The following is a 16,057-nucleotide window of genomic DNA, read 5'->3' as shown; positions in this document are numbered from 1 at the left end:
GCATACAACCAACATGCTGTAACTCAGCAATTCTGGTTCCCCTTTTCTCTTCTGAGCAACAGAACTGGGGCTTATATAGCTTCAGAAGGAGTTGGTAATTGGAGACAGCTGCGTCCTGACGAGGGCGCAGGGTCAGCTCTCCAATCATCAATGTTCATTGACCAATCAGCTGCTTGTTGGGGAATTTCAGGAACCCATTTCCTGAAATACATACATGAAAATACACAACCTACAACACAGGGGAAACTGGGGAACGTAACACGCCCACCACAAAAAATGCAAACATACAGTTTGCAATAACAAAAACCAACGCATCCCCAGTTATTAAACCCGTGATAGGGCGTCGGCAACCACATTTGCCGAGTCCTTCACATAGGCTATCTGTACATTATATCCTTGTACAATCAGAGCCCAGCGCATAAGGCGGCGGTTCTGATTGTACATTTGCTTTAAGAACACCAACGGATTATGGTCCGTGAAGACCATAACAGGCAAGGCACTGGAGCCCACATATACCTCAAAGAACTGTAAGGCTAGCAATAAAGCCAGCGTCTCCTGTTCAATTGTGGAGTACCTTGACTGACACGAGTTGAACTTACGGGAGAAGAAACTGACGGGTCGATCCACTCCATCTTCATCTCCCTGCAAGAGAACCACACCCACCCCCACTATACTAGCGTCTACCTCAAACTTAAAAGGTTTGTCAAAATTGGGGGCGGCAAGCACTGGGGCACTACAAAGTAGCGCTTTAGCGGACTCAAAAGCATAGTTACAGTCCTGGGACCACATAAATGGTACCTTAGGACTAAGCAGAGATGTAAGGGGAGCTACTACCGTCGAGAAATTCTTACAGAATGTACGATAGTACCCTACCATCCCCAGGAATCTGCGCAACTGGCGGCGATTCGTGGGATCAGGAAAAGCAACAATTGTTTCCAATTTGCCAGTTACTGGGCGCACTTGACCTCGTCCCACTTGTTTCCCTAAGTAACTCACACTTGGCCAAATTGAGGGTTAAAGAAGCATTCTCCAACCGCTGAAACACACTTTTCAAGGTGGCGAGATTATCAGACCAAGTAGACGAATGAATCACCACATCATCAAGGTAAGCAGTACAGTTTGGCACATCGGCGAACACAATGATAACTAGCCGCTGAAAGGTAGCAGGTGCATTACACATTCCAAAGGGCATCACAGTGTATTGTACGAAGTTATCTGGCGTAACGAAAGCCGAGATGTCAGAAGCCTTATCCTCCTCTAGGTCAAAACCAGGCTTCAGCACAACCGCAGCCACACTGGAGACGGCGGCCTGGACCGGCTTACCTGAGGAACTGTTGGGAGAATCACGCACATAATATGCTTTCAGCATGTTAACATGACACACTCGAGAAGAACGCCTCCGATCTGGGGTCTTTATTACATAATTGGTGTCACTCAGTTTCTTTTCCTCTAGATATGGTCCAGAAAAACGTGCTGACAGAGATGAGCCAGGGATTGGCAACAAAACTAAAACTTGATCCCCTGGTGCAAAAGAACGGCCAACAGCCTTTTTGTCATAATGCAACTTCATGCATTTTTGAGTAGAGGAGAGAGACTTTTGGGCTAACGCACATGCAGTGTGCAGTCTCTCCCGCATCTTACTGACATAATCCAAAACATTTTTAGGGGCACTACTGGGTGTAGGAGATAAGATATGCTCCTTCAACACTTTCAGCGGACCCCGTGGGGTGTGTCCAAACACAAGGTCAGCAGGGCTGAACCCTAAGGACTCTTGTATTGCTTCCCTACTAGCAAATAGGACAAAGGGCACAACCTCATCCCAATCGGTACTGGTATCCATGCAATACTTGCGTAGCATTGCCTTCAGCGTCTGATGCCAGCATTCGAGAGCCCCTTGACTCTCCGGATGATACGGACTGGAGACCTGATGGGAAATACACAGCATCTTCAACACATTTGAGAACAGCTTTGACATAAAATTGGATCCCTGATCAGTTTGGATTACTTTAGGGAGTCCAAACGTAGAGAAGAACTTTACCAGTGCTTTCACGACAGTCTTAGCCGTTATTGTACGGAGAGGAATAGCCTCTGGGTATCGAGTAGCACTGCACATTATTGTTAGTAAGAACTGGTTACCTGACCTGGTTTTCAGCAACGGACCTACACAATCAATTATCACTTTTTCAAACGGTTCCCCCACCACAGGAATCGGGCAGAGCGGCGCACAAGGAACTGTTTGATTCGCTTTCCCAGTGAGTTGACATACGTGACAAGTTTTACAATATTGGATAACGTCAGACTTCAAACCTGGCCAATTTTTTTTTTGAAGGACTCGGTTATAAGTCTTCGTGATCCCCAAGTGTCCGGACCAAGCCTGGTCATGGGCGAGTGACAGCACCTGCTGTCGGAACAACCACTTGACACACTTCACTCCAGTCACTAACGGTGTCATGAGCTGCCCATTTACGCATCAATACTCCTGCTTCCATAAAGTAGGCAGTCTCCTTAGTTTTAGCTTCCTCAATGGACATTACCGAAGTAAAACACTTGCGAAGACTGGTGTCTCTTTTGACATTCAATCACCTTCTCAGGGGTGACAGACAAAAGAATGTCATGTAATTGGGGCGCGATTTCACTTTCCCCTGCCTTAGTTTTTACGGGAGTAAAAACTGTCGGCATTGCAGAAGGAATACTCGGTGCATTGTCTTCTACCTCAACCTTCTCAGAAATGGAACTAGCCAAATCCACCACATCTCCTAGCTTGCGAGATTGTGCCCTCGTTAACACACTGCTGGAAAAACATGTGGAAATGCTTGAACCAGCTTATCATCTGCAGTTCTGATTTCTGGGTTGTCTACTACCTCTAACACAGGAGTGACGTTACCACCAGCAATATCATTCCCTAGTAACAATGTAACTCCTTTTATTGGCAGTGTAGACACTACACCAACTCGGAAACATCCTGATACCAAGTCTGACACTATGTGGACCCAGTGTAATGGTACATGTACTGTTTTTGTCTCGACCCCCTGTAATATGACATGCGAGCCACAATATGTTTCATGAGACCAGGGTAAAGCATCAGTAACCATTACTGACTGCGCCGCCCCGGTGTCTCGCAAGATTTGAATGGGCTTTTGATCAACTTGTTCTCCAGTTAAGGAAACACAACCAGCAAATATAAACGGAGCATAGACAGGATCCGGATTCTCAAATGCTGAATCAATAACTCGGTCCAACGGACGAGCCAAAGACTTGACTAAACCCATACTTTTCATTTTTGGGGACGGTGACCGGGACTGTTTCGGTTTATTTTTCAAAACCGGGCAGTCCGCAATCACATGACCCTTTTGGTGACAGTAAAAACATTCACGGTTTTCATGAAAAGGCTTAGGGTTGTCAGAGGAAAAGCGACCTGAACGAGGCACTGATGATGTAATCGTTCGGTCTTCAAAACGAGGCACACCAAAGACAGTCTTGTGTGTCAAAGCGTTCTCATCTGCTAACACTGCTGCCTGGGCCAATGTCACCACTTTCTGTTCATTTAAATGAACTACAATTCTATCAGGGAGGTTGCTTTTACAATCCTCTAACAGCATCAACTCCCGAATATCAGCAAAGGTGTTAGCTTTGCTGGCTGAACACCAGCGATTAAACAGACACTTTGTCCCTTGCAAACACAACAAAAGTACGGTGAGATGTTTTTTTGTGGTTCCTGAAGCGCTGTCTATAAGCTTCAGGCACCAACTCATAAGCCCGCAACACGGTAGTTTTAACTGTATCATACTGTAAACTGTCTTCCAGGGAGAGAGCAGCTACTACTTCCTGGGCTTTCCCAGACAATTTACATTGTAACAGGAGCGGCCAAACCTCGGGTGGCCAATGTAGCGCAGCGGCCACACGCTCAAAAGCAAAGAAATAGGAATCAACTTCCGACTCTCGGAATGGAGGGACTAACGCTATATTTTTACTTACATCAAAGTGGGCTTGATGATAAGCAGTTTGTGGAGTCGCACTGAAGCCAGCGTCTAGCTCCAGTTGTCGGATTCTCACCTCCTTTTCCTTTTCAATTTCCATTTTCCTTATTTCAAGTTCAAACTGCATCTGTCTCTCTTTATCTTTTTGCTCCATTTCTAACCGGGCCAGCCTCACCTTTAGCCTAGCGGTCCCGCTTGAACGACCTGAAGCAGAAGATAAAGGATCGAATCGGGGCAATGTAAAGGGGGTACGAGCAACCCCTTCCTCCGTCCTGTCCTCCGACTTGGCATCGGAAGGTCTACCCGTCTCCTCTCCTGAAGCCTCCTGCTCCTTATCTTGAAATGAGAGAATTCGCTCTCTCATTAAACACTCCCTGACTAGCACCAAAAGCTCAGCCTTTAGGGCTTTCTCAGGGACAACAATTTCATAATGGTGAGCAATAGCGAAAATATCTGTTTTCCGAAACCTCTCCAAACTATCAACAGAGGGCACTTCAATGAACTTGGAGATGGCTGAGGCAGCCATCTTGTATACAGCAGCCTCCTGAATACACACAAACTAAACAAGTCACCAAACTCACAACCTACCATTACACCTCAATCCCAACTCAGAGAGCTCAGTGCAGCAGGGTCCGGTGGGTTTAAAGAAATCCCGGACGAGCCCCCATTATGTTACGCACGCCTCTCGGAAGAGGGAACGCAACACCCTGCTACAACTCAACTCTCCGTGGTGTGAAAGAGGTATGGGACTGTAGGTGTGAGTAAGGATGACAAAAGGCAGAGAATACCGTTAACAGGGAATTTATTCCTTCGCACTGTAAGTTTGGGGAAAAGGGGCTGGACGGAACCAAAGCAAAGAAAGTAAATATCAAAGCCCCCTCTCCTACCTTACCTGCCTACCCACTACTTACTTAACTAGCACCACCTGGTGCACTAACCAAAATACAAGGGATGGTCCACCCAGGTCTTTCCTAGTGTGCATAGACAGTCAACTTCTACGGGTAATTTATGCCAGCGGGCCTCTTGCCTAAGCACTCCCTAGGTGCCTTCCCCTTCCCCCCTTGGGAACAAATGAAACAAAAATAGCACAAACTGGTTCAACAACAAAACCTGAGAAAAAAACTAACTCAGGACATTAAAGAAACTCTGAGCCACAAACTAACACAAAACATTACAATTGGTTCTCAGAGCAACAACAACACAGTACATACCAAACTCTTAGCATACAACCAACTCTCAGCAATTCTGGTTCCCCTTTTCTCTTCTGAGCAACAGAACTGGGGCTTATATAGCTTCAGAAGGAGTTGGTAATTGGAGACAGCTGCGTCCTGACGAGGGCGCAGGGTCAGCTCTCCAATCATCAATGTTCATTGACCAATCAGCTGCTTGTTGGGGAATTTCAGGAACCCATTTCCTGAAATACATACATGAAAATACACAACCTACAACACAGAAACTGGGGAACGTAACAAGGATCTAGATACATTTTCTAACCTCTCTGGATTACAACCAAATTATGATAAATGTACTATATTACGTATTGGATCACTAAAAAAACAATTTTTACATTACCATGTAGTTTACCAATAAAATGGTCTGATGGTGATGTGGATATACTCGGAATATATATCCCAAATGAAATAAATGATCTCACTCCAAAAAAAAAAAATAGAAAGTTAGCAAAAATAGATAAGATCTTGCTACCATGGAAAGGTAAATACCTGTAAATTTGTGGAAAAATCACACTGATTAACTCTTTAGAATTATCCCAGTTTACCTATTTGCTTATGGTCTTGCTTACGCCTAGCGAACAGTTCATTTAAATTATATGAGAAAAAAATATTCAATTTTATTTGGAACGGCAAGCCAGACAAAATTAAACTGGCCTATTTATATAATGAATATGAATTAGGAGGACATAAATTATTAAATATTAAAGCATTAGACCGATCACTTAAAGCTTCAGTCATACAAAAATGATACTTAAATTCAAACTGGTTCTCTAGCAAACTAGTAAGATTGTCTCACCCAATGTTCAAGAAGGGACTTTTTCCCTTTATTCAGATTACAACCCCTCACTTTCAGGTATTTGAAAAGGAAATAATCTCCCAAATATCACTATTTCTAAAACTAGCCATAGAAAGTTGGTTGCAATTTCAATTTAATCCTCCAGAAATGACAGAACAGATAATGCAACAAATATTGTGGTTAAACTCAAATATACTAATTGATAAAAAAAAACGTTATTTTTTGAGAAAAAAAGGTATAATCTTCGTAAATGATATCATCGGTGGGACTGGTGGAGTTATGTCGCACATGCAGCTAACAAAAACAAATGGAAATGTCTGCTCTACCCAAAATTACAACCAAATAATTGCAGCATTACCGCAAAAATGGAAGAGGAAAGTGGAAGGAGGAAAAAGTAAGGAACTTGTCTGTCGGCCTTGCATTAAAGAACTGAATTGGTTAAAGAAAATTGTGATAAATAAAAACGTTTACCAGTTTAATTTAAGGACCAAAAGATTGACAGCCATCCCATATAGATTGCAAAATAGTTGGGAAGAGATTTTTGATGTACTGATTCCATGGCATAGTGTTTATGAACTGATACGCAAAACGACGCCGGATTCAAAACTTAGAATTTTTCAATTTAAATTATTATATAAAATTCTTGCTACCAATATAATGTTATTTTTATGGGGGATACAATCTTCCCAGCTCTGCAGATTTGGCTGTGAAGAGACAGAATCATTAGATCATTTGTTTTGGTACTGTCCATTTGTAGCTTGTTTCTGGACACAGGTCCAGGAATGGCTGAAGGATTACAATATTTGCATGGAGCTGACCCTGCAGATAGCACTACTGGGTGATCTGAAAAGTCATAGTCAATTGATCAATAATATAATAATACTTTTAGCAAAGATGTTTATTTTCAATTCACAAACTGTAGAAACAATGAGAATAGAAAGGTTCAGAACTTTTGTAAAACATCAGAGTACAGTTGAAAAATATATGGCAAATAGAAATCCAATATGGATGGTGTTAATAGATAGATGGGAGGTGTTGAATGGAGCTGAAGGATGGGACTAATAACAACAACTAATAACAACAAGATAACTAGTGTAAGACATGCTGTGTCCATAATAAGTATATAGGTTATATATTGTGAGCTTTTGTGAAAGAGCACAGTTAGAAAGATATGGCATATAGAAGCATACCAGATGGACATCATGAAAATAATCAGAGGAAGTTCAGGAGTAAAAACAAACACAATATAATTAGTGACTGTGTCCATAAAATGTATATAGTATGTATAAGCATGAAGTAGAGGCCTAAGCGTTGTTGTTCACTAGTTTACTTCAATTAGGGAGGGGATGGTGGGGTTGGAAAGTAATAAAGGGAAATGTATATATTTTTAAAGGATATATATATGTGTGTATGTGTATATATATATAAAGTGGGGAGAACAAGTATTTGATACACTGCCGATTTTGCAGGTTTTCCTACTTACAAAGCATGTAGAGGTCTGTAATTTTTATCATAGGTACACTTCAACTGTGAGAGATGGAATCTGAAACAAAAATCCAGAAAATCACATTGTATGATTTTTAAGTAATTAATTTGCATTTTATTGCATGACATAAGTATTTGATCACCTACCAACCAGTAAGAATTCCATCTCTCACAGACCTGTTAGTTTTTCTTTAAGAAGCCCTCCTGTTCTCCACTCATTACCTGTATTAACTGCACCTGTTTGAACTCGTTACCTGTATAAAAGACACCTGTCCACACACTCAATCAAACAGACTCCAACCTCTCCACAATGGCCAAGACCAGAGAGCTGTGTAAGGACATCAGGGATAAAATTGTAGACCTGCACAAGGCTGGGATGGGCTACAGGACAATAGGCAAGCAGCTTGGTGAGAAGGCAACAACTGTTGGCGCAATTATTAGAAAATGGAAGAAGTTCAAGATGACGGTCAATCACCCTCAGTCAGGGGCTCCATGCAAGATCTCACCTCGTGGGGCATCAATGAGGAAGGTGAGGGATCAGCCCAGAACTACTCAGCAGGACCTGGTCAATGACCTGAAGAGAGCTGGGACCACAGTCTCAAAGAAAACCATTAGTAACACACTACGCCGTCATGGATTAAAATCCTGCAGCGCACGCAAGGTCCCCCTGCTCAAGCCAGCGCATGTCCAGGCCCGTCTGAAGTTTGCCAATGACCATCAGGATGATCCACAGGAGGAATGGGAGAAGGTCATGTGGTCTGATGAGACAAAAATATAGCTTTTTGGTCTAAACTCCACTCGCCGTGTTTGGAGGAAGAAGAAGGATGAGTACAACCCCAAGAACACCATCCCAACCGTGAAGCATGGAGGTGGAAACATCATTCTTTGGGGATGCTTTTCTGCAAAGGGGACAGGACGACTGCACCTTATTGAGGGGAGGATGGATGAGGCCATGTATCGCGAGATCTTGGCCCCATCAGTAAGATCAGCCTTCCCTCAGTAAGAGCATTGAAAATGGGTCGTGGCTGGGTCTTCCAGCATGACAACGACCCGAAACACACAGCCAGGGCAACTAAGGAGTGGCTCCGTAAGAAGCATCTCAAGGTCCTGGAGTGGCCTAGCCAGTCTCCAGACCTGAACCCAATAGAAAATCTTTGGAGGGAGCTGAAAGTCCGTATTGCCCAGCGACAGCCCCGAAACCTGAAGGATCTGGAGAAGGTCTGTATGGAGGAGTGGGACAAAATCCCTGCTGCAGTGTGTGCAAACCTGGTCAAGACCTACAGGAAACATATGATCTCTGTAATTGCAAACAAAGGTTTCTGTACCAAATATTAACTTCCACTTTTCTGATGTATCAAATACTTATGTCATGCAATAAAATGCAAATGAATTACTTAAAAATCATACAATGTGATTTTCTGGATTTTTGTTTTAGATTCCGTCTCTCACAGTTGAAGTGTACCTATGATAAAAATTACAGACCTCTACATGCTTTGTAAGTAGGAAAACCTGCAAAATCGGCAGTGTATCAAATACTTGTTCTCCCCACTGTATATATATATGTGTATATATGCGAGAAGAAAAAAAAACATATGGGGGATTGGAAGTGATGCAGACAATTACATTGATGGAAGTTACAATCTATCTGCAATATTATAGCTGATCTTCCCCCTAACAAAAAAAAATATATATATATATTCAAACACATTCACACGGGGGGGGCAGCCTTATGCTGCAGAAGGCTTCATCGGACTGCAAATACAGGACTATTAAAGGCCCAGTGCACTACTTTTGTGATCAAAAATGTTATTTTTATTATTTATTTATTTGTTAATTCTGGGGGTGCTGCAGCACCCTGAGCACCCCTACATCCTGCGGCTATGTATGTAAACAAAAGAGAAAATAGTTCAGAAAGACTACTCCTCAATGGAACCACTTTATAGTTATTCAGCACCAGAGGGGACTGAATAATGCGTGACACACACGAGTCAAAGCAAAGACACATAATTGTACACACATACGTGCTGTGTTTGTACAGCTTATACAGTTTGTTAAAGCTGAATTGTTCTCACTTTTCTTTCGGTCTCTGTGTGTGTGTGTGTGTGTGTTGACTGTTTGGATAGGGAGGCAGAGGAGCTTCTGAAGGACAAGCAGCAGGGCTGTTTTCTGCTCAGGCTCAGCGAGTCAAAGATTGGTTTTGTACTCTCGTACAGGTAAAGTCATGACAGACCACACACACACACACCATACACACGCAAACCTAAAGACATTTTTGGATAGACACATCATTTTCCCCCCAGAGGAAAGGATAGATGCCGCCATTTCATCATAGAGGAAGAAGAGGGTGGCAGAGGGGCATGTTACCTCATCGCTGGGGAGGAAAGTCGCCATTGCAGCCTGCAGGAGCTGGTCAGCTACTACACACAGAATCCCGTGGGGCCCTTCAACGAGATTCTCAACACGCCCTGTGACGAGGTGCCGAGTACATATTCCACACCCCATGCCACCTTCATGAACGAAAGGGAAATAATCATTGGCACCATCTAATTAGCCTATAAACATCTAACAAACACATTTTGTGGCAAACTATCCTTTTAGGTAAACTCAACTGCAAGTTTGTTTCTCAATCTTTCTGCCTCTCTTTTCCTCTCTCTCTCTCAGTCCAGTGAAACTTGTGAGGGTACAGTTAAACTGGGGTTGCAGGATAAAGGTGGAGAGACAACGAAAGTGACCGAAAAGGAAGCCACTGTACTGTCATCAACTGCACCCTCGGCTCCTGACACTGTCCAAGTTCAAGAGATATTGGCCAGCTCAGCCCCTACCAACGACGGGACACCAGAGTATGCTGTGGTGAGGAAGGTGCTCAAGAAGTCCTGTTCTCTACCAGAAAGCCAGCTTGTGAAACTGATGGAGGTGAGGAACTATCCTCACTTTAACATTTGTAAGTTATACCCACTCAAAAAGTAAATGCTATTAATGGATTTATGGACTACATTACCAATTTTTTTCCAGGTGACAAATCTGATCCCCCCCCCTCAAGATGTGACAAAACCTGGCGTTAGCTGTGCAGGAGGATGTGGGAGGGGTGATGACGCCACCGACGCACTGTACGCCCGGGTCAACAAGCCACCAAGCATGCTTTCCCAAGCAGACATAACTCCCAAAGTCAATGTGGACAACCCTCCAGGCCAGAAGGGGGCGGCAGCGTCCTCCGTCCCGCTCACGAGCAGTGGCTCCGCAGGGGACACGGGCTACTGGAAGCTGGAGCCCCTGCACACCTACGAGGAAACCCCTCATCTGGTCCAACATGAAGAAGAAGAGGCGAAGGAACACCTAGACTTCTATGCCATGGGGTGCTGGCGGGATGCCGAGAGGAGCGCAGGTGGGCGAGGTGAAAGACAAGACTAGCCACTTGTCTTTCAGGGGTTGTATTGTTATTGGCCTGAGCAAGGCACAGCATGCCTGATTCGACCTGAAATTACCCATTACACACTTTTCCGTATAAGTTTTAGCTGCTCCTTAGTTTTATGTTCTATTTATACAGCCCCATTGAGCACTTGTTTTTCTCCATGCCAAGAATGAACATATATGACTGTATACATGTATTACAATATATCTGCTCTCATTTGCAGATCCCCAGCATCACCTCTACTCAGAGGTGAACCTAAGAAGAACAAGAGAGGCCCCCAGTCACGTTCCCCTTCCAGCCAGGACAGCCCCCAACCGGCCTTTACACCCCCCTCGATCAGACGGAAATGTGCAGGTACTGGAACACCAAACTTATATTGTTATGCATATATTATCTAAACCATTTTGGTAAGAGGTTGTCAACAAAGAAAAAAAATAGGCTAATGGAATTGTAAATAACTGATGTTAATCAGGCTTTGTCAATAATTGATTAAAAATAACATATTGGTAGATTGGCAGGTAGTTTGAAAATGTTAGATAAAATATTTTATATAGAAGTACTTTGATAAGGTTTCAGTTTATAGACGCATCTTTTTTTCTCCAATACATTTTTCTAGAGATGTGGAGATCCTATCTTGTCTTCTTCCTCATCCCGACCTGGGATCTTTCTGCCACCTCGTTCAAAACAACCTTTGACCGATGACCAGGGCAACAGCATCTACGAACAGATACCAGAGAGGCCAACCAGCGCAAAGCCTAACTACTAAAGACCCTATAATACAACTCCTCTTGAAAACCCCAAAAAATGACCACCCTATATCAAACTATAAACCTTAAGCATTCTTCACCCAAGACCCTCTCTCAATTATCATTGTGAACAAAATACTGACAACCCCAATATATTCAGAAGTAAGCCTTACTGTACACTTAAATCAACAGATCAAGGTATATTAACTAGAGGCTTGAGACCATCCTGAATGTCAAGTCTCTGTGTGCCAAAAATGCATCTACAGAAGTTAAGCTTCATTTTGTGCCCCGACCTACCCTTGAAGTGTACACTTGCGCACTACCCCACAAAAAGATTGAAAGAGAAAATGGTAAAAATACAAAAATCTCACTTTATAAAACCCAGCTTGTTTATTTCCCAAACATGACGAAGTTCCAAACCGCCTGGGAATTAAGACTTTTTTCTGTAGAAATTACCGTGGAGGGTTTCAAAACAAATTAATTATAAAATAAAACAAAATAAAAAAGGCAGCCGTTCATGTCATTCTTGCATTGCGGCTGTAGTGGGACTTTGTGTGTGTACTGTATGTAATGCATGTGCGTGTATGGAATAGAATAACCAGCAATGAAACCTCTAGCCCATCATCGATCGCTATAGTCCACAAAGCTCATACCTCCGAATCACAAGGAAGCACATCTTCCCAGATCACTCATGTTTTGTTTTACCCCCAATATGGGTAATTATGTTATAAAAAAAAAAAATGTTTACTGTCACTCCCCTCCCATCCCGATCTTCTAATACCCTTTTCACACTACTGAGCCGAGCTGTACAGCACTAGTCTGTTTACACATCCAGCATGGTTGCAAAAACTATGCTGTAAAGGACAAAGTGACAAGAAAATATCTGAGCCAGCACAGTTTGTGTCAGCACAATAGTGTGAAAAGGTACACGTTATTAAACCCTAACCCCATCCCTAGCTAGTTCCACAGTGGAGAGTATAGCGTTCAGTTCTTCTTGGCCTTGGGTGAGTCGTATTTCCTCTTGCTGGAGAACCACAGGAGCAGGGGGATGCCAATGGAGGGGAGGGTCATTACACCGAAGGCGGCCCAGTCCAGCTGGAGGGAGAGAGAAGGGGGTGAGGGAGGGAGATGTGATGTCACAGCCAATTCAAGGCTTAGGTCAAATTCAGCAAGAAAACATTTAGGAAAACGGGGAGGTACTTCTTGAACTTGTCCATTAAAAACAGGACAAAAATGATCTTGCAAAACCCTACTGAAGTGGGGTTCCATTTTATACAAACAGAGTGGAGAATAAAACAAAATTAACCATGGTTGTTTGTAGTCTTTGTTTGGGGTGGCTAGTAACTGGTTGGTAAACAGAGTCCTTGTCAGTTATTTTCAAGTGTGCCAGCGATTGAGGATAGGACAAGCAGACGATAACACACTAGTACCGAAGACATAGCACTGGCTTTGTTCTAACTCCATACATTACAAACATAAGTACTGAGCAACTATATGTATGCCAAGAAATGGAGAGTCTGGTTCTTTATGAGGAACATACTAAGGCCATGTATTTTTGCAAGGATATTTTAGGCTATGCCTCTGTCCAATATAGTAATCAGAAGCTTTTTGTCAAGAAGGTTCTGCATCTAAGAACAACAAAGGCTGGTTTCCTGGACTCAGATTGACACATTCCTAGAGTAAAAAGCACTTCCAATAAAGGGTCGCCATTGAGCATGCGTTTAAGACTAGGAATAAGCTTAATCTGGGTACAGGAAATCAGCCCAAAGGGCATCAAGTTAAAAACTCTGTCCAAATATGAGGTATATCACCAAGCACTCCTTTAAGAGGTATTTGAGAGAAGTCTACTAGAACACAATGCTTTGAAAGGACAAATGACTTACATAGTGGGGGGAGAAACGCCTGTCAAACTCCCTCTGAGCCAAGATCCCACCCTGTCCGGGGGCACTGGTGTAGCCAACCTGAAGGAAAAAGGCAGAAGGGAGTTTAATTTCCTCAAAAGGTAACAAACATCACTACTCTGCATCAGTCTTTAGTTGAATTAACTAGAGGGAGTTTCCAATTATTAGAAATCCATAACAGGAAGTGTGCAAGTACACAATGCATAAAAACCATTGCCAGGAAATAACACCAGCCTAATAGGCTAGTGGGTGTTAGGCTACATTCTGCACGTTAATGTAGCAGAGACAAAGTTCCAGGGTGGAGAGAGCAGTAGAGAACGGAGTCTGCATCAGACCGGAGATCAAATACTATATGAAATAATTTCAAATATTTCAGCTCTGCTTGATGGCGCATGCCTGTTGCAATGCAACCAATACAAAAGCACAAAAAGTTCAAACCCTGACCACATGCCAGTGCTTAAGCAAATGCTCAAAGTATCTGAAAGATTTCAAATAGTATTTGAACCCAGGTCAGGGCCTGTATTTATAAAGCATATCAGTGTAGGAGTGCTGATCTAGGATCATCATCTTATTCATTATGATGTAAAAGGGAAAAAAATGATCCTAGATCAGTACTCCTAAAACGCTTAATGAATACAGGCCCTGATCTGCATAGATGATTCTCCTCTCCCTTACCACAACTTGTCCTCCCTCCTGAGCCAGGTAGCTGACGGAGGCAGATGTGAAGTTGAAGTATCCGGCCTTCAGGGGGCGCAGTACCACAGTATGAGAGACATTGCTGGCACTGGGGAGGGTTAAGGTATAAACAATTAGAGTAGGGGTGTTAAACTCATTCCATGAAGGCCTAGTGTCTGCAGGTTTTTCCTTTCAATTAAGCCCTTGACAACCAGGTGTGGAGAGTTCCTTACTAATTAATTCATCAATCAAGTTTAAGGGAGGAGTGAAAACGCGCAGACTGCCATCCGTGGAATGTGTTTGACAACTGAACTTGAGAAACTGCAATAAGACTACAGAGTACAATGTGGGCTTCATTGAAAAATAATGGTGCTTAGGAGCCGTTGGGCTGAAACATGTTTTAGGATTGTGGCTTTAAAAGGATACGGAGCGATCCTGTCCCATTTCACGTTCAGCATCCCGGAGACGATGCCGAAATCCTCAGGGGGGAAGGAGTCGTCAGACAGCTCGACCTCTAGGGCAGCACTGTGGAGAGTGTATTCAGAATGAGTTAAGGCGGATTGTGAAACTGCACACTTTGGGATAAGGGTACAGAATTGGGACACAAACAAAAATAACTGTAGATTCATTTTCAGCACACAGACACTGACATTCAATGGCTTGTCTTAACGCACTCAATGTCGTTTTTCAATACCTGGTTCCAACGTTGTAGATATTGTACTGCAGTGTGAGATCACGGCCCTCAACGGCATAACGGTTCAACAGGGACTTCGATGCCAACAGACGAGCCCCCTCCTCTCCTGTCCCCAGACCCAGCAGAGCCAGCAGAGCAAACACGTATAGGGCCCTCATCTGCAATAGAGTAGGAAGAGTGGTCAATACATACTCTCGTGGCATTACAGTGAAAAGTAGCGTACGTATTTCAGTTGCTTCAAAGCATCATTGATCCCTGACAAAATGATACACAAGTAGCATATCTAGCTATGTGCCTAACGTTATATTTCTAAATATTGTCAACAAACTCATTCACTTTGTATGATAAGCAAAAACGAAGTGCCAACTAGCTAGCTAAGCGAGGATAAAAGGCCCAATATTTGATCCATTCGTGCCAAAACTAAAAGATTTCAACATAGTATTGGATAATTAAATACAGCTATCTAACGTTAGCTATTGACGTTATATATTATAGGCCAATCTACCACAATATTCTGATTCGAAATACAGCCAACTCACTCAAGTATACGTGTACATTGTGTCAACTTTGAACTAGGCGCTATGAGATTTGTCCTGGATAGCTAGCTAGCTACAGCAGTTAGCTGGCTAACGTTCTTGCTAGCTAGATTATCTACAACCTGATGTTAAAATGAAAGATTATAGTTAGCTAACTAGCTGCAATTTTCTTAAATGGATTTCAAAAAAGACATGGTCAACCATTTTGTCAAAAAACGTTAGCCACAGCCTGACAAAATGAACATTACGAGACGCCAGTTAGCAGCTAGATAGCTAACGTTAGCTAACAAACAATCAGCATGCCAAGCTTACGCTTACGTGTACTTGGCTAACTGGGTTGACTACTGGCAGTCAAGAAACTAGCCAACTTGCAAATTGTATGTTTTCAAATAATACGTGAATCTTTGACATGGTATTAAAAAGCGTGAATTCCTCTGTCTGTGTTATATTATAAGAGGGTAAAACACATAAAACTTCACAAACCACAATAGACAAAACAGTCTTACCTTCCTGTCCTTTCCTGTCAAAAATCAGCAAGGAACATCTACACGCATGCTCAATATATTTCAGCCCTCGTTTGGAGTGACGTTAGTGAGAGGCGTGCAC

General features: G+C 42.9%; 2 protein-coding genes and 1 non-coding gene across 3 annotated transcripts in view; 1 reads left to right on the top strand and 2 right to left on the bottom strand.

Moving 5' to 3' along the window:
- Positions 1-12,139, top strand: part of LOC121571977 (SH2 domain-containing protein 2A) — a 25,384-nt gene extending 13,245 nt beyond the window's left edge. Inside the window, exons 4-9 of the mRNA XM_041883807.2 lie at positions 9,614-9,703; positions 9,791-9,965; positions 10,152-10,403; positions 10,503-10,872; positions 11,123-11,253; positions 11,516-12,139. Of these exons, the coding sequence (XP_041739741.1) occupies positions 9,614-9,703; positions 9,791-9,965; positions 10,152-10,403; positions 10,503-10,872; positions 11,123-11,253; positions 11,516-11,665 (1,168 nt within the window). The 3' untranslated portion in view covers positions 11,666-12,139. The remainder of the gene's footprint in view (positions 1-9,613; positions 9,704-9,790; positions 9,966-10,151; positions 10,404-10,502; positions 10,873-11,122; positions 11,254-11,515) is intronic.
- Positions 12,013-16,057, bottom strand: LOC121571978 (translocon-associated protein subunit beta). The gene is made up of 6 exons (XM_041883808.2): positions 15,958-16,057; positions 14,916-15,073; positions 14,648-14,746; positions 14,222-14,330; positions 13,529-13,606; positions 12,013-12,740 (listed from the first exon to the last, which is right to left on the bottom strand). The coding sequence occupies exons 2-6, from the start codon at positions 15,071-15,073 to the stop codon at positions 12,630-12,632; spliced, it is 555 nt and encodes a 184-aa protein (XP_041739742.2). The 5' UTR covers positions 15,958-16,057; the 3' UTR covers positions 12,013-12,629.
- Positions 13,025-13,160, bottom strand: LOC121573134. The gene has a single exon (XR_006001998.1). It is a non-coding gene; the product is annotated as a small nucleolar RNA SNORA57 (small nucleolar RNA).

Source organism: Coregonus clupeaformis, chromosome 8, assembly GCF_020615455.1.
Source record: "Coregonus clupeaformis isolate EN_2021a chromosome 8, ASM2061545v1, whole genome shotgun sequence".
Classification (NCBI taxonomy): domain Eukaryota; kingdom Metazoa; phylum Chordata; class Actinopteri; order Salmoniformes; family Salmonidae; genus Coregonus; species Coregonus clupeaformis.
The sequence above is the reverse complement of the archived record's forward strand: the minus strand, read 5'-3'. Positions and strand labels throughout refer to the sequence as shown.

Excerpts from the sequence above, each read along its gene's own strand:
- LOC121571978 (XM_041883808.2), bottom strand. The coding sequence starts at position 15,073 with ATGAGGGCCCTATACGTGTTTGCTCTGCTGGCTCTGCTGGGTCTGGGG. Across the intron at positions 14,331-14,647 it reads AAATGGGACAGGATCGCTCC|TGCCAGCAATGTCTCTCATA; the intron begins GTATCCTTTTAA and ends AACCCTCCCCAG. Across the intron at positions 13,607-14,221 it reads AGGAGGGAGGACAAGTTGTG|GTTGGCTACACCAGTGCCCC; the intron begins GTAAGGGAGAGG and ends TTTTTCCTTCAG.